General features: G+C 45.1%; 1 protein-coding gene across 2 annotated transcripts in view; it reads left to right on the forward strand.

The window, feature by feature from the left end:
- Positions 1-18176, forward strand: part of PLXNA4 (plexin A4) — a 408463-nt gene that overhangs the window by 258047 nt on the left and 132240 nt on the right. For both annotated transcript variants that reach the window (XM_072326423.1, XM_072326431.1), the window contains exon 5: positions 11530-11630. In XM_072326423.1, coding sequence (XP_072182524.1) covers positions 11530-11630 — 101 coding nt within the window. The remainder of the gene's footprint in view (positions 1-11529; positions 11631-18176) is intronic.

The following is an 18176-nucleotide window of genomic DNA, read 5'->3' on the forward strand; positions in this document are numbered from 1 at the left end:
AGAGAATAGGTAGTTTAAAGGTAGTATCATAGACATAGTGCTGGACCTTGGGACAGTTATTTCAGGGCTAGGACTAACTTTCTTCTGATCTTTGATGCTTTTTGCGCCCTGTGCCCTCCCTGAATATCTATGAGGTCTTCAGGTAAAAGTGCTGTTGAAGAAAAGGAAGAGTAAAGGGGAGAAATAAGGAAATCACTGCTATTGCTTCCAGAATCATAACATAATAGAATGGTATAAGTTGGGAGGGACCTTAAAGACCATCCAATTCCAACCCTCCTGCCATAGGCTGGTTGCTTCCCACCAGGTCGGGCTGCCTGTGGCCCCATTCAACCTGGTCTTGACAGGGATGGAGCATCCACAGCTTCTTCACACAGAGCCTCAACACCCTCTGAGTAAAGAATTTCTTCCTAACATCTAACCTAAGTCTCCCCTCTTGTAGCTTAAAGCCATTCCTCCTTGTCCTATCTCTGTTAGTCCATGCAAAAAGCCTCCTGCTTATAAGCTCCCTGCAAGTACTTGAAGGTTGCATTGAGGGAGCCCAGACATTGCCTGGCTGGAGATGTGGATCTACCCTGGGAGCAAGGAGGACTTTGCTGTCCCAGCTGCACAGCACGGCTTGTGTTTCAGAGGGATCTGAAGGATCCAAGGATCTGACCCTACTCTTTGCTCTTGTTTCTTTCCCCTTACATTGTGTGCCAAACAGGCCTCCCTTCTTTATGAACAGGGACAAAAGAATTGTTTGGGGATTTTTTTTTTTCCCTTCTCTTCACGGCGTGGCGTGCACTGTGTAATGCACCCGAGCAAGTTCCCCAGCTCAAATCATATTGTGTGCTTTTGTAAGAGATGTCTGAAAGGGGGGCAGGTGTAATTGGAGACCTGAAGCTAGCGTGGCTTTGATCTTGGATGCAGAGGTCTCCTTTAAGATGCTTCAGTGCGTTAATCCCACTCCCTTTCAAGATGCCAGTTTGGAAACCACCTGGATGGAGCTGGCAGAAGCTTTACGGGGTCTCTTGGGTCTCCGTGCTTTATGCATGGGCCAGCTGGCAGTGTTCATACAGCAGCCGTCCAACACTGTCACCCCATAGCCCCGGTCCTTGACCCCCCCCAGGCAGCGCTCCTGCTCAGCAGCAGCTTTTGTAAGTTCAGTGCTTGGCAGCTGGGAGCTGAAATGAGATCTCTGCTTCCTACAGTACCAAAACAGTACTGAGGAGTGTTGAAGGCCTTAAATCAGATTTGAATCAATTATCTACGGGGACAAAAGTTCTGTTTCTCTGCAGAGCCTCATGCCATGTGGATGCTGTTTATGTCTTTCCATTCAATAGGAGGTGCAGTGTGACTTTCAACTTCTGCTTTGGCTGGAGAAAAAAGATATGAAAAAGATATGAAAAAAATTAAAGGAGCACAAAAGGCAAATGTGCCCTTGCACCATTAATGCAAATGCCTGAATTCAGAGTTATCACCAGGAGGCAGCAGAAAGGAGGACCCAAATGCATGCTTTGGGATGCTGACAAAGCCAGCTGCATTAATGCTGCTGTACCTCTGTGATGTCTGTAGTCACAACGTGGTCATCTCAGCCTCAGGAAACACATTTAATAATCCCACATATTTCCAGTTTTTCAGGTTCTTTGTTGAGGAGCTTTAGTAATGTGTACAGCAGTGACATAGAAGCACTGGATAGTGCATGGCTCCTTTTTGCCCATCTGAGACCAGTAATGCCCCATATAAAATATCCCGGGGACAGCATGCACAACTTAGGTGCAGTTCTGAGACTTTCCTGCTTTAGTAATTCATGGAATCATAGAATGGCCTGGGTTGAAAAGGGCCACAGTGATCATTCAGTTTCAACCTCCTGCTATGTGCAGGGTCACCAACCATCAGACCAGCCTGCCCAGAGCCACATCCAGCCTGGCCTTAAATGCCTCCAGGGATGGGGCATCCACAACCTCCTTGGGCAACCTGTTCCAGTTCATCACCACCATGAAGGGTCATTATGGAGTATTGAGTATTAAAGTCCCTGGTTAAGTCTGAAGCTTGTCATATTTGCTCTCAAATTAGGCCAAATGGCCATTGGGTAAGGATCTTTTTTTTAATAAAAAATATGTTATTTTTCATACTTTAAGAAAATAATCCAGTTCTATTGTGTGGTTTTTCTGTCTTTGCCTTCCAAATCACGATAAAAATAGCAAAAAAAAAGGGCCTGAGGGTTTTCCCAGAAGTGTTCTCTGGGGATCAGTATTGGGCCCAAAGCTATTGCAAATGTTCGTGAATGAGCAGGACGCTGGTATTAAATCCTGCATTTAAAATATTCAGTGGTGCAGTGATGAGCTCAGCATTAACAATGGTGAGGACAGAGAGATACAGTGTCATCAGCACCCTCAAACAAAACAAATGCAAACTTCTCTGTCTCCTAAGAAGGAATGTAGGTCAGGCTGGAAAGCAAGAGCTGTGTCCTAGAAAGCAATGACTGAGAGGGATGAGCGGATCAGTTGCCTTTATCCTTGCACAGAATTTCTCCTGTTCTTTGGCAGAAACATTCTGATACCATCCTGGCTCTGGGCAGCCTGGTCTGGTAGTTGGCGACTCTGTCTATGGCAGTGGGGTTGAAACGAGATGATCTTTGAGGTCCTTTTCAACCCAGGCCATTCTATGATTCTGTGATGAATAGGGGAGTGACAACAGACGATCTAAATGTCCCTTCTGACCTTAAATGTTATGCATTTATATGATCCCTGAATCAGATGTCCTTGACTTTCATTTTATGACATGACAAATGTCTGAGAAAGCTGGGAAAAAAAAGGTGTAGTGCTTGCAATGCTGGGTTATGCCGTTAACCCTTTGAAATACGAATAATGAAGGATGGCACAGGGCAGCCCTCACTGCGTTCAGTAGAAATGTTGCATCTCCTTGAAATAAATTGCTGCAGAGAAGAAGCTGGGCTTTGCCAGGAACTTCTTTTCACTTACTCCGCATTGAAACAAACAGCAGAGACATATGAAGGCAAATAGAATCATCAGAGAATGCTTGGTTGAAAAGGGCCACAATGATCATCCAGTTCCAACCCCCCTGCTATGTGCAGGGTCACCAACCACCAAGCTGCCCAGAGCCACATCCAGCCTGGCCCTGAATGCCTCCAGGGATGGAGCATCCACCACCTCCTTGGGCAGCCTGTTCCAGTGCATCACCACCCTCTGGGTGAAAATAGATGTGGCCCAAAATAGTTGCCCGTGTTTCAGCTTGGTAATTGCCTTTTTGGCAGCACTAATTACCACCCAAACCTCGGAAGTACTCTGAGCTCTCACAGGCGTCAGCCTGAGCAGTAAGCTCTGTCTGGTTTTCTCTCATTTATTAAACTGAGACACTCATTTAAGAGCTTGGGAACAGCCTGCTTTACATTTTCTTCCTGGATCTTGGTTAACTCTTGACTGAAATACTCATTAAAGCCATTGGCGGTGAGTGCTCCACAGAGGTATTATAATAACTTTGGAAAATCCCAAATCTGTGTTTCTCAGGTTTGCTGCAGCCCAGGGTGAACTGCAAGCAGGGGTTATCATGGCTCTCCCTGCTTCAGATCTTAAGGTTTTGGTTTGCAGATTAACCAGCGTGACCTCATAATTCTTCAGCTGATGTTATCGCTTCAATTGATGCTGCCTGTGGCGGGCAGCAGAGCTTGTGTCAGCTGAGATTTGATGGCACTACGTGGAGCATTACTTAGAAAGGGAGAGGAGGCAGTGATGAGAGGAGAGAGGTTGAAGGAGGGTGTATGCGAGGGTGTCTGGGAATAAAACAAATGCTCCATTTCATGGCTGGGAGAGGAGCTGCTCTTATATTTCCTTTAGCACCATATGGCAATGGCTGAAGATAAGGAATGGGGCTATGTGAGCTATTTCTGCCAACCTGTACAGTTGTTTTGTGTTATCATATATATGCTGTTATGAGAGATTTTAAGTCTGAACACAACTGAGGAGAAGGCAGTTCTTCAAACTGTCTTCAACACTCTCTATAGCCTGACTCTGCTTTTAGGGGTAGGATAATCCTATAGTTTTCGAGTCATAGAATATCCTCAGTGGGATGGGACCCATAAGGATCATCAAGTCCATCTCATCCTACACCAGGGGACAGAAGTTTATCCATTTGTTTTCCAATTTACGGGCTGAAATGCTTGACCGTGGGATAAGGAAAAGAAGGAAGCATAGATCTGAAACAACCAGGACTTGTTAAGGAGAAATGCAGGCTGAACATGACAGGTAGAACAAGTTGGCAAGAACTGTGCAGAGAATTGCTTGGAGAAGTTGTGGATTCCCCATCCTTGGAGGTTTTCAAGACCAGGTTGGATGGGATCTTGAGCAGCCTGATCTGGTGGTGGTGAGCAACCCTGCCCTTGGCAGGGAGGTTGGAACTGGGTGATCTTTAAGTTCCCTTCCAACCTAAGCCATTCTGTGATTCTATATGATCCTAACTGATGGCTTGCTGTTTGGTAAGGAGGTCCACACCTCTGAACTGAAGAACTGCTGTTTTCATGAGGGGCAGGGACTCAGTACTGGATGTACTGCTTTATGGTGAAAGTACATTGGCATGACGACAAAGTGAACTGCTGCTCTCTCAGTTGAGGGTGTATTTATTGCTGTATTATTCCTGTTAAGGAAGAAAAAGAGTGAATACAGAGGAATACTGTATGAGATACAGCACTGAGACATATGGTCATGTGCTCTTCAAATTCCAGGTTGTTGTCAATATTACAACAGGATGGCAACAGGATGGCACCAATGCTTTTGGGATCATTAAGGCATGGTGGACCTCCCTGAAGAAAGGACTCTGTACAGGACGTGTGTTGAGCAGTTGTGATGGGGGAACCTAAGAAACTGATTAGCCTTTAAGGACTGAGATACTCTTTGCTATCCCAGTGTCTGTTTCTTTGCAAATAAAACCAGAACACAGAGCAGGAATGAGCTTGGACATGGCAAAACATGAGGGCTGTGTTTACAGAGGAGATGGTAAAAAGCACTTGTTTAGATGTATTCTGGGTCATCACACAGGATCTCTTGGGTTCCTGGATTTTTTCTAGCTCTGCAGTAATTCAGTGTATTTCTTCTACTAGAAAGAAGATGAAAGAAGATATATTTCACACAGTGATTCATAATTCTGGCACCTGCAAATGGGAAGAGGGGGAGAGCTCAGCATGCTTAGGGACAGTTTGCAATGAAAAGACTGGAGGAATAGAAAGTTAAGCATGGCACTGAAGTGAGATTTAGCTCACCCAGAATTCACCTTGTATGTTGTAAATGACTCAATTTGACCTGGTTGTCTAGACTCCTTTATGTTCAGTGAACAGACTTAGGTACATCTAGGGCATGATTTATCTTATCCTTGGGAAGGCATCTAAAATGAAGCAGACAAATCCTGTCATTTAGACACTCAATTGTCAGACCCTGAGCTTTTAGCTTGGGCTCTGACACTGCAGATGGACTATGGTGACAGAGAGCAGCCTTTGCTTTGCATACATCTTGTGCCAAAGTTCTTCCCAGCAGAGCACAAGGTTTATGGTCTCAGTGGGTCCAGGATGCTTCACATACACAGTCCCAAAGTTGGCTTTTTTGAGCCTGCTGTACAGTCCTGCCAAGGAAGGCATGGGGAGGAAAGTTGCGTTGCAAGGGGTGCAATGGAAATTGCACCGCTATAAGAGTAATCAGCAGTAAGCTCATCATGAGAACATCCAATAGGAACAGACATCTCTCAGCCTCACCCCGAAAAACTTTTGGGGCTTTTGGAACCTTGAGACCATGGGCACTATATCTTTCTGTATCTCATCTTGTTTCTGCTTTGCATCTGTGTCAGTGGGCTGTAGATGTGGCTGGTGTTTTGCTCTGGAAACACCGTATGGAATTCTGTTGCCAAAAACATTCAAGAGAACTCAATGGAGTGAAGGGGAGGGGTGGAGGAGCAACACAAACACAGCTATAGGTAGGAAGCCCTTTGTGAACAAGCATATTTGGACAGGTAATTTACCCTGCCATGCGGGGGGACATTGACCCCCCAGTTTAATTATTGTGTCATTTGTCCTTGACAGCTACTGCTGCTTCCAATTAACTCTCCTTAATTAAAGCCTCCAGTTTTCCAAGTGTGTAAGCGTGGATTTACTGGGAAGAGTGTTACAATGAAGACAAAGCGCTTGTGAGCGTCTGATGAGAAATGACATTCCATGTCCCCAGAGGGACTGCAAGTTATTTACTCATCATACTAGAGTGACAGGCTGGAATCAAACTCAGAGCCTCACCACTGTCCCCACAGGAGCATCTCATTCTTCTCCCACCAGCTTCACAGTCATCTACATGAACACATCTCCTATTTCTTGCCAGTCTTAAGATACGCTTCCCTGGCCTTTTCTGTTCTATGTTCCTGCTTTTTGCTGAGTTTACAGTCAGAGTTTGACCAAAACAGAGGAAGTCAAGGCCCCCAATTAAAACCATATTAAAACGGCCATCCTGGGATGCCCCATGTGTAGTCAGATATCTCGGATAACTTAGTTAAGGCTGCAGAATCTGGATCCACCAGTGGTCTCTAAGGTGGGCTTTTTGTCTTGCTCTGTTTAATAAATGGTGTTATCGTGAACACTCGATTCAAGGCTTTGAAATCAAATAAGCTCCTCTCTTCATCTTGCTACAGTTTTTTTGGGGCTGGCTGAGTCTTGAAAGATAGCAGCATTCACAGAACCTGCATAGCTTAACAGAGTCACTGTTCAGTGTTTTGGAAATGTATCTTTTGACTGTTGGGAAGGAAATTGGCTACTTGAGATGCCTTTTTGTACATTTAAATTAACTTAGTCCATCAGACTGAATAAATCCTGCCGCTGTATTAACATCCAATTATAACAGAAGAGATTGAGCAATGATTCATGTTTTGACCAGAATGTTGGCAGTTTAAGGGGAAAAAAAAAAGAAAAAGAAGAAAAAAAAAAGTAATGTATATTGAAATAAAAAAATCAAAAATGGGAGCCAGAAAATTATGACTGAGCACATAGCAGGAGCTTTTGTGAATATATAATGGCAGAAGTGAGAGCCAAATTTCTAACAGGATTAACTGTGACTGTCTATCAGATCCAAAATCTCAATCACTTTGTTTTAAATGACTTTCTGAAGCTCACTCGTACTAGAAACAGAGGGTGAAAGCAAGGCTGGGAGCTACAGAAGGTGCAGTTAAGCTGGTTCAGAGGTGAGGATGGCCCTGGTGCTGTGCAGAAAGCCCATAAGTCATATATAGCAGGTGAGCTCTAACCTATACAGCAGTTTGCAGGTTTGCCAGATTTTTCGAGGTGTCCTTGGGAGCCAGAAACACATGAATGATTTCTTTGGGGACTTCTGAATGGATGTGTTGACGAAGTGGAGTATCTGTTCCAATCCTGCTGCAGCTGAGGCAGCTGGATGTGCTCACTGTTTTCTTGCTGCCCTTGAGAAGGACACTGCATTCATTTGTCTGACCCAGGCACTGGGATTGCGTCTTGTTCTGGATAGCTGTGAGTAGCGGGGAGCTTAGATGGTCTCCGCTGTGCTATGGACAGGGCCTTGGAAGCACAGCAGCTCCTAGATGTCCATCAGCTGTTTGAACAGGGATCTTGAGGAGATTTAACTTAATCTCTTCAACATTTCAAAGCAACTAATATCTAAATAGTTTTTTCCTTAATAACCTGTTATTCAATAATCAGCTTATTCCTGGACCTCTTGCGTGATCATGCCCAGATGCCTTAGGCTTACATCTTCAAAGCTTCCTTTGGTTGCATGAGACCTCACTTGCAGCCGTGGCTGTCACAGATAAAATGGGAATATGTAGCACATCACTATGGGCTGTAAGCCCTTAGAACAACAGCAGTCCCTTCCCACATGCAAATGTTGCTGGAGTGAAATGAGGCCAAAATATCAGTTAAGCTGTGACCATGGTAGGAATACAAATATCTCCAACCTGGCTCATAGTGCTCCAGAATGAAGGACACTTTGCTTTTGTTAATCCTTTGTCTGCTGAGACCCTGATAATATTTGCTGCAGAACGCTGAATCGAAGTTTCGCCAATGAAAGATCAGATGTAGGGATCCCCACCGAGGGCAGGAAACAGGCTTGAGATGTTTGTTAGACATTCCAAGGATGAATAATGGGAGGAAGGAGCAATCATGCCATGGTTTGCAATTGAGATTTCAACTTCCAGTGTTGTCCAGTCCCTTCATCCTTACAAAAAGAAATGGCAAGGCAACAGTAATTGGGAGGTTGCACGGACTTTCCTTTTCCAGATATCTTAAGGGAAGCATAAAAAGCTCCCAAGGGACATGGTCAGTTCTCAAAACTTTCAACTTGAAAAGCTGAGCCGAATTAATTACAGTTTATGTTCCAAAGGAAAACGAGACCTCTGATGTGCCTTATTTGCTTGATGTTCTTTCTCCTTTCAGCTGATGACCCCTAGGCAGCTTCCCTTTCAGTTACAGCTTCTTTGTTTTTTATAGTCTCTTCCTTTATTAATTAGAAGGTGCGACACTTACAGCCCAAGACATTTGCCAGCGTGGTACAATTTTAATTAGTCTCACAATAAAGCTACTTGAGGTGAACTCATAAAAGGTCTTATATAGCAAGAATAACATGCAGCAATGTGAATGGTGACACGAGTCACCAACTACTTTGGCTTCCCAAGACGTGGGGTAAGGATGGGGCTTGCTGTAAGCTCACTGCATAGTTGTGCTCTCTGGGACAGAGACACAAGCAATGTGTGTTCCTGCACGTACAACACACTAACTGTATCTTATGGAAAACAAGTACTCTAAATACACTGCAAAACAAGTGTGTGTTCAATGATGAAGATCTCCGTTCCCAGTAGGTGCTTTCTGTCTCTGAGAGGAGCCTGGATATCCTTTGATGGCTAATTAAATAATAATAACAGTAAAACCTACCGAGACAGCTTTTTATCTACTCTTTTTTTGTAGCAATTTGCAAAGAAATTGTAAATTTCTGTCCTCTAGGACTTTGTTCTTGTTCATAGTCACAAGTGGATTCAATCCAACACCACCAGATTCTAACAAAGTGCACGTTTCGAACCTTGTCACCAAAACTTGCTTCTGTAAGGCAGATGTAAACTAGCTTAGAAGCTGAGGTCCAGAAAAATTATCTACAGCTAATGAGGATAAATCGTGCAGCACCATATGTTAAACCAGGGCTGGTTTGGATAGCCATTACCAACTGTATTCACCATTTTCTAATTACAAGGTGGAGATTACACAATCGATTACATCTGGATTAAGGAAGGGCAGACTTAGAGTCTTTCAAAGCTAAATTATCTGCCTTTTCTTCAAGTACTCTGATGTTCACAGTGCAGATGTGTTCAAGCTAGATATAACTCCGTAAAAATAAGTACATTTTTCCCAAGTGGAGCTAACAGGTGGTAAAGATCAACATACAAATAATAAGATTTCTACCCCTTGTTATCTTCTTATTGAAGCCGTGTGACCTTTTGAAAGGTGAACTGTAATACAAGATAAAGTTTTGAGTTAAATGTGAGTCTAATTGGGTGATGTCTTCCAGCGTATAGAAATGTATATTTGATGAACTGATGATTCCTTCTTGACCTGAAGTCTGCACCTAAAGGAATGTGGAGCTGTTGCATCCAAGCCCAAGTCGTTTTGCCTTTGAAACTTCTTGATACTTAGAGGAGTTAGAATGACTTGATCAGCTGTTCTGATTTCCCCATTTTCATCTCTCTGTGATCCTTTCTGATTATGTTCTTCAGTGCGTGGCAGTGGATTGAATCTGAGAAGGGTGTTTTTGTGGGTTTTACTTGGCATTCACCCTTTGTCCTTAAAAGCTTTAAGCAGCCGCCGTTGATTTCTTTGGGTGACTTGATACAGGCCGTAGTGCCACGGTAAATAGACTCTATCACATTTCTATCTGAAGTTCACTAAAGCTGCTGCCAACAGCCAGAGGTAAAATACAGATGTGAACCTTTTCACATAGACTACATGATATGTCTGTGTAGGGTTTAGGAAGCCCATTTCTGATAAAGATAGAAAAGGTCTCCATAAGCATCTGGAATTTTGTTCAGAATCTCTTTTTCTTCTTTGTCCTTACTTCCCTCCTATGTCTATAAAGAGCCTGGTGTTGTTCCATTTACAGATGCAATCAGAATGAATCTTCAGTTCGAATTCCCTTGAACGTTGCACCAAGTAAAAAAATGGTCCCTAGGATCTAGGTGTATTCCCTTGTCATCTGTCATGAGTAACTGTTCTGCAGTTTACGTTTGACAGTTCTCAGTGGTGTTTCATCAGTATAATATCACACTATATCATCTGAAGGAATAAACTCTCCCTAGTGACATGAGCCAGGGTGAAGGCACTGACAATTGACTGTGTATTATGGAAGCTCTCTGAAGCTTACTCAATGGAAAAGAGACTATCAGGTCACTGGGCCCAAATTGTATGTTTGGCTTCAAAAGAAGCAAGGGGCTTAGGAAACCTAATAGGAATCAAAAGCCTGTGGTCTGTTAAACAGGAGGTCAGCTAGACAGTCCCTTCTGTCTTTGAAATCTCTGCCTGAAATACTTTAATTAAGAAGGAAGGAAAGATGAAAGGATATAGTAAAATGTCTTATTTTGGCAGTGTGTGGGTGTTTTAGGTCAAGCTGATACCTTCTGAGCTGCAAAGTCAGGGTAATGGCAAGCTCTGCCACTACCCAGGCTGGTAGTTCCTGGCCCTGTTGTACTGGGAGAAACCCTCTATGGGATGGGGCAACCTTGGATATAGGTACAGACTGAAGAGCAGCCCTGAGGAAGGGGATGTGGGGCAGCCAAAGGGCCAGCAGTACCCCAGGGTGCATCAGGCCTGACAGGAGTTGGACTCAGTGATCGTTGTGTGTGCCCCATCCAACTCAGGATAGTCTGATTCTATGACTGGTACAACTGAGTGTTGGGGTGTGAACCTAACACTCTTCTGGGAGCAGTGGAGATGCATGAGGCCATAGGAAAGAGACAAAGACATGACGAGACCTCACCTTTCATAAGGAGAAGGAGGGAGGTGTGATTTGTAATCACAGTGTAGGACAGCACGGAGATAAGCCAGTTTCACTACCACGCAAGTTAACACGTTTGATTTCCCTGAGGTGCCATGTCACCACAGTTTGCACCCAGGCTGCCTGATTTGCTTCATCCCCCATGAAAAGTGTGCATGTAAGGTGAAAGCTGAGAGAGGAAAAACATCTCTAAAAGAGTTTTCAGGCTTTGGATCAGGCTCCCCAATGGGGTGGTTCAAGTAACCATTCCTGGAGGTGTTCATGGAGGAACATGGTGCTGAGGAACTTGGTTTAGTTGATAGTATTGGTGGCAGGTGGATGATTGGACTGGGTGATCTTAGAGTCCTTTTCCAATGTTAATGACCGCTCAGCAGAGATGTCCTTTTGGATGATGAGCACCAGGGGAAAAGGAGAGGGAGTGTGGCACCTCAGCCAAGTCATTAAAGCCATTGCAGAGTTTTGTGAAAACCCTGATGGTTTGTCCCCTTTCCTCCTGCAGCTCACCCGGGTGCCTGTGGAGTCCTGCAGCCAATACGAGACCTGCAGCGAGTGCTTGGGCTCAGGAGATCCTCACTGTGGATGGTGTGTGCTTCACAACACGTAAGTACCTGCTGGTGTTTGTCACCATCCCAGACCATCTTTGTGCCCCTTACTCTCCAACCATGGTAGTAGCTGTAAAGTGCTGTCTTGGTCCCTGGCTTAGCCAGGTGAACTTAGATGTGACATAGGCAGCTCCAGTTGGGACTCCGGGATTTGATGGGGGAGACTGTTTAATCAAGAAACATTTTTTAGCTGAAAATGGAAGAGAAAGGTCAGTAGAGACCGATCCAGTGCTCTTAGATGGGAATCAGTCCTCTGAGAACACCCAAGGATCTGATCCAAGTTAGATTTCAAGGGGACAGTAAAGCTTCCAGCCTCACTGTGGAATGAAGTTGAGCATTTGTCTTCTGTGGGTCATCTCAACTGTGCTGGCTTTGCTCATTTGGCTTATCAAGCCATGATGTTGAGCAGAGTTGTCTGTATCCATATCCTTGGGCTTCTCTGCAACAGGCCAAGAGGAGACCTCATTTCACTATTACACTGTTCTGCAGTGCTGACCTCTGCAGTGCCTCACAAGGAACAGTGGATCCAAGTGTCCTCAGGATGGGGAGATTAACTAATTGGCTTTGTTTTTGGTAGACTTTCTTAATGATGTTATTGATCTTGAAGTTCCCTCTATGCAGCCTTTCAGTGCCAGTAATCTCTTCCTGCAGAGAACCCTCTGCCAAAGCCATGCAGAAGGAGGTGTCAGGTTGGCTGAGCTCCTGGCTATGAGTGGCAGAGTGGTCTCATTTGCCAAGAACCTCTCAGCAGAGAGAGTGGCTGGAAAGTGCACTGGATCTGTCTAACCAAATGTCTCCAGATGAGCATTGCTCTGCAGGGTGATGTCACTCCAAGTCTCAGCATCCTTGGCAGCGATGGGTGATTATTCTGATGGACTCTGCTATTGCAGTGTCTGCCTTTTTGCCTGAGTTTACCTCAAAACTCTTTCTGTTGCATTGCAAACTCTACCTGTGGAATCAAGTGATCCAGTTGGAAAGATCCTCTTTTCTACCTCTCCTTTTTGGAGCAGGCAAAAAGAGAACTCATACAATATCCCAACCTTCTGCAGATGTTCTTTGTCTGGTATGACCCTCATTCAAAGCCATGACAGTCTTGCTTAATTTAAGATAATCCCTAGGTGACCCAGCTCCAAACTTCTCTCTGATTTTGGAATAATGTCAAGGGATCCTTGGCAAACTAATCCTGAGCTCTTATAGTTATGAAGCCCTGCAACCTTCACTCTCAGCCCTGCTGACCTGAGGATATTTTCAACTGATATTCAGCTCTACAGTATGTTTCCATTTCATATCTTGCATCCATCCTGGTAGAGCGTTACATGTTGCTTATAGAAGGGCAGTACAGACTGTGTGCAAGCATGAATTTGGCCATCGACTGTACCATAACAATCAATGCTAGATATTTCATCTCCTACCATCCAGGGTCAGTGGCAACAAGCAATCAATACATCCAACAGTAAATTCCCAAAAGGATAGAAAAGGGGCAGAAACAATTGCAGATTGCTTCAGCCCTATTCCTGTTTTCCCTTGCAGACATGAAATCCTATTTCCAGCTCAAGTACGGCAGCGGTCCTCAGTTCAGTCTTGTGTTCCTCTCTGGGCCTAAGTTTTTTTTATACTTCTAGGTATCCCTAAAAGCACAGGAGCCATCTGCGTCCCATTCAGCAATGTTTAGCTGTTCAAGACATTCATTGTATCAGTGCCATAATACTGAGGCCATTAATAGCTCTTATTTTTGCACATCAAAACCCCTTAAGATTCATTAACAGACTTTTCCTCATATGTGATGCTTGGTCAGCAAATCCTGAACAAGGATTTCTAGGGAAGTCTGCCTTAATATTTCTCCTCGTATGTGCTGACCCTTCTCTTTTTCCTCCTAAGAGGAATTTTGGGGCTCGGCTGAATCTGGCTCTACTGATGTGGGAGCTGCTTTTGGGAAGGGCTGGAGGAGGCGTATAGGCTGTTCAAGACCTGGGACAGAATGAGATTGGAAGTCAGATCTCCTGTAGGCAATGCCATCCATTTCACACTTCTTTCCCATCCAGTATAAACCATCAGGAGAAACACTGGTGGGCTGAGAAATGACTGAAAACTGTAAAGGTGAGCACAACATCCGTCCTTTTATTTCTCCCATATGGGTCACTCATACTTTGGGATTCACACTTTTAAAGGCTGACGCAGACCCTTTTCCCCAGACCCCCATTTCCAAACACGAGAGGTCTGGGGATACCTGGGGACATCTCTGCATCCAGCATCTCGTGGCAAAGCTGGGCTGTCTGTGCAAAAGGGCTGCGTGCCAGGGCTCAGGAATCGATTTCCTCAGCTCTGCCGTCCTAACCTTACACCGAGAAACTCGAGTCCACTGAGAGAGAAAGAGACAGACAGACCCACAGACGGCTGCAGGAGAAAGGAGGGGGGGGCATTGATTGGCTTCTGCCTTGAGGAGAGCCAATATAGAGCAGGTCACCAGAGCTTTTCATCTCTGTATCTTTAGTCTCAATCTTGTCCCACCCCCTACCCCCCTCCTTTCCCTGTTATAGCTCAGCTCCCCTCCCAGACTCTGTTCAAGACTCTTTAGGCGGCAATGAATCATTTAGTTGGTGTAAATTGAAAATCTGGCACTCAGTTGCTTCATGAGTCTCCGGGGGGGGGGGGGGGGGGTGAGGGGCCAGGGTGGGAGCTGGAGGGAAGGGGAGGGTAGTTGAGGAGCAAGGCTGAAAAGCTAATAGCTGACTTGGAGGCATGCGGTGCCTGGTCACAAGGTCGCAGCAATGTCACCAGCCTTAAGAGTGGGCTGCAGAGAGGGACAAGAGCAGGGCAGTCTTCCCTAAGCCTGAAATGAACTGCATCATCCTCTGGTCTTACTAGGTGTCCAAAGACACCATTCAGTATCCAAGACCTTGTGATTTTCCTCTGTCTTCACCCGTATCCAAACAACCACCCTCCTCTGACTCTGGGATGAGAGTGGGGAGGCCCTTAGTCCCCAAGATGGGACAAAGCCTTCTGCAGTGGATGGAGCCCTCATTATCCCTTTGTGATCTACCACCAGCACCAGAGCAGACATGAACAAGTGCTGTTCCACACTCGCATGGTGACCACACAAGTTTCAGCCCTATATAAAGTCTCTGTGTCATGCTTAACAGTCTAGTTGTCCCCCCAAATATGAGACAAAAGGGCATCAGCAGCCCTGCAAGGAGAGAGAAGGCTTTATAAAGGGGGAATGCACTGACATTGCTGGGTGAAGAAGGGACCCATCCCAGGCTTTGTCCTTTAAACTGCCCCTTCTAAGTTTTGGTCATGCTGTCTCATTTCATCCTCTAATTCTGGGATAGAGAGTGAAGGAGCGTGCACAAGCTGTCCTTAAGAGAGGATGTAGCCCCCAGGCACCAGCCTCCTTCTGCTCTGGGATTTGCCCTTGCTGTTAAGGGGACTCCTTGGCCAGCTGATTATTAGCTGCAGACATACAGGAAAATGGTCCCAGGTTGAGGGAGGATTTGTGCTATTACTTCACAACTCTTTTTTTTCCTTCTTCTTTTCAACTTTTTAAATAAGAAATATTTGTAAAGCCACTTTAGAAGAGGACGACACGTTTAGTAATAGGAGAATCATTCATTTCTGCCTCACTTATTCTTGTTTTGGATTTTATTCCAGGAGGGACTCTAGGTTGGTTGACTCCAACAAAGACTGATCTGTCCACATATTAACTATATAACGGTAGCAGAGATGGCGGTGTTTATGAAACACTGGAGAAGCCAAATGAGTGGGTTTTTTGGTTTCCCCCACAAAAGATAAGCCCCGTTTGGAAGGGCTTTATGCTGTCATCTGGCAATAGTAATCTACATTGGTATCTGAGCTCTATGCCCTCCGTGCCCTTCTACTCTCCTGCTCTTTCCCAGATACCTCGTTGCTGAAGGGTGCTTCAGCGTGCAAAAATTATCACGCTCGTTTCTTACATCATATGGAAGAAAATGGCACTCAAAGAAAAATAGTTTTCTAGAGAATGAGAGCTTAGTGTGGAGGAGGAGGGAGGTTTGTAATCCCTCCTCAGACTCATTGCCAGACCAGGGGAAAAAAAAACACTACAGAGTGCGGCTCCCACTGTCTCGTCTCAGCTGGTAACCTGATGCGATGCTGCTTGCAGAGGCTCATTGATCGTCCCTGGCTTTAACTTTCTTGGTCAAAGTCTTCTGAATCACTAGAGAGGCTCAAGTAACCTAAGCCGCCTACAGATGCTGCAATAAGACCTGTTTTGAAGGGTCTTTTTCTTGCTTGACTGTGACCGTCTTTCAGGGTGAGATTGTTTCTTTTGCTCCTTCACCTCCTCTCTTTTCCTTTCCAGCCTTTCCAGCCTCACTTCTGCAGGGGAAGGAATATTTCCTAATTGCTACAGAAGGGCACTGGGATCCAGCAGGGCAAGCAGGTGGAATATTGCACTGAGTCCTGTGCTATTGTGGGCTCTAACAAATAGTGACGAAAGTGTAATTTACTGATTCCTTCAGGTTGTGATCATATGGACTCAGCTTCCACTGAAAGAAGCCAGGATCTGAGCTGTATTCTCCATGCTGTTCTATCCTGAGGTGCAAACTGGAGTGCCATCAGAAAGGTGGTTTTAAGTGCTTTGCATTTACCTGGTGTGATGAGGAAATCTTGGCAGTCATGGCTGGGACTTTTTCTTCATAGCAAATGATTTCTGTCTTCTTTCCTGTTTCAACATCATTTTGACATAGGCTGGTTCCATCTGTCTTCAGAGCAATGGGAATCAAAGGTCAGTTGTCAATTGTGGCCTAGGCACATGAGGAGCAAATGATTTCCAACTTAAATCCTGCATGGCCTTGTCAACCTGTAACCAGCTGGGCTGATTTTCCAGCTCATAGGGAACCTCAGAGCTGTTGTAAATGTTATGTTTGGCATCCCTGTGTATCTGAGATATCCGGGGACATTGATCATTTAGAAGTTGGATCCGATGATCCTTATGGGTCCCTTCCAACTTTGGGTATTCTGCAATCATTGGAACAGGCAGGACTGCACATGGCCCGTGAGCCTCTCCATCTGATAGCAAGGGAAAATGGAGTCATCTTCCCACAATTGGCCTTGGCACAGAACGATTCCCTCTTCTTCTCAGGTAGTTATCGAAACTGGAGACGGCGTTTCAGCCTGTGCACAGGGGGGAGCACACAGCAGGGGGGCTCTGTGGAGTGACAGTGGCCCATTAAGCATTCTGCATTGAGCCTAGATAATCTTTAATCTGTCTGCTGAGGTATAGCTAAAGTACCCATCATTTCACACCTGGGCATTGCCTCTCCTTTAGCACAGATGAAATAGCCCCAAATGTGACAGCTCTCCAATGGCCTTTTGAAATGAGATCAGGGCTCTTAATTCCTGCAAGAGGAAATTCTTGGGATGGGGAGCGTGCCTATTGATGGTAATAAAGCCCCGAGTGAAACAGAGGCTCCTGGGAATCCCATTTTACTACAGATGGGTGATGACATTAAACAAATGACTCTGAACCATCTCTGTACCTCTGAGCATAACGGGTGATCACCAGTCCTGGAGAGCAAAACAGGCATCCTTCCATTCCCTAGATGCCATCCTGTCCTCTTTGGGAGCCCTATTGCTGTCCTGGTCTACCTAGCAGTACAGGACAGAGTTGTGCCCTTCACAGACTGATTATCCTGGTGGATGTGCTTGCCTCAAGCAATTCAGAGACAGCATTGGGCACTGTGGACTGTAAGACGCAGGCGTGTGGTTAATGTGTTTTGATAACAACCTTCTTCCTTGATTAGCTTATTTTGCTAGAGGGCAGTAGGGAGGAATTGGGAAGATAATTAGTTTGTGCAACAGGTTCCAGCAGAAGATTTCTGCTGATGAAGCCTTGTGTGTATAGGTGTCCTACTTGGAGTTTGTCTCCACCACAGATTTATTCGATGCTCAGTGTTAGTACTGCAGAAAATTCAGCCTTTGCACAGAAAGATCTCTTGCGTTTCTTCTCCTTCATAAAATATCCTGAGTTGACCCATAAGAATCACCATCTCCAGCTCCTGGCACCACGCAGGACCACCCTGCACATGCCAGGAAGCTCTTCTTGATGTGGAAAGCACAGAAAATCTTTAAGTTATCTGTTTATCTGGACACACACTCTCCATGAATCTGCACATAAACAACTCCTACACATAAATGCACTCATTATCTTCTGTCCCTCCCACATTCAAAGACATGCCAGCAAGTTTCCTATGCAACCTACCATAGAGAACTTTCTTTAGCATTGGGGTTGGACTTGTTGATCCCCAGCGGCTCCTTCCAACCACTGTGATTCTGTGAAACATTCCCTCTTGTCTCCCATCAACATGCATGTCATCAGCCCCTAATTTTCCCCTATTGCACTCATTGACCCAAGCAGAGATGTAGAGGCTGATCCTTTACATCTCCTCCAGTTGGCTTCTGTACCAGGGACATTTTATCACCACTCCCTCTAGCACCACTGGGGATAGAGGCTCCAGGAGCTCCAGAGGCTGAAGCTAATGATCTCCTTCTGCTGTTGGGTCTTTTG

The sequence above is a fragment of the Excalfactoria chinensis genome, chromosome 1, assembly GCF_039878825.1.
Source record: "Excalfactoria chinensis isolate bCotChi1 chromosome 1, bCotChi1.hap2, whole genome shotgun sequence".
Classification (NCBI taxonomy): Eukaryota; Metazoa; Chordata; class Aves; order Galliformes; family Phasianidae; genus Excalfactoria; species Excalfactoria chinensis.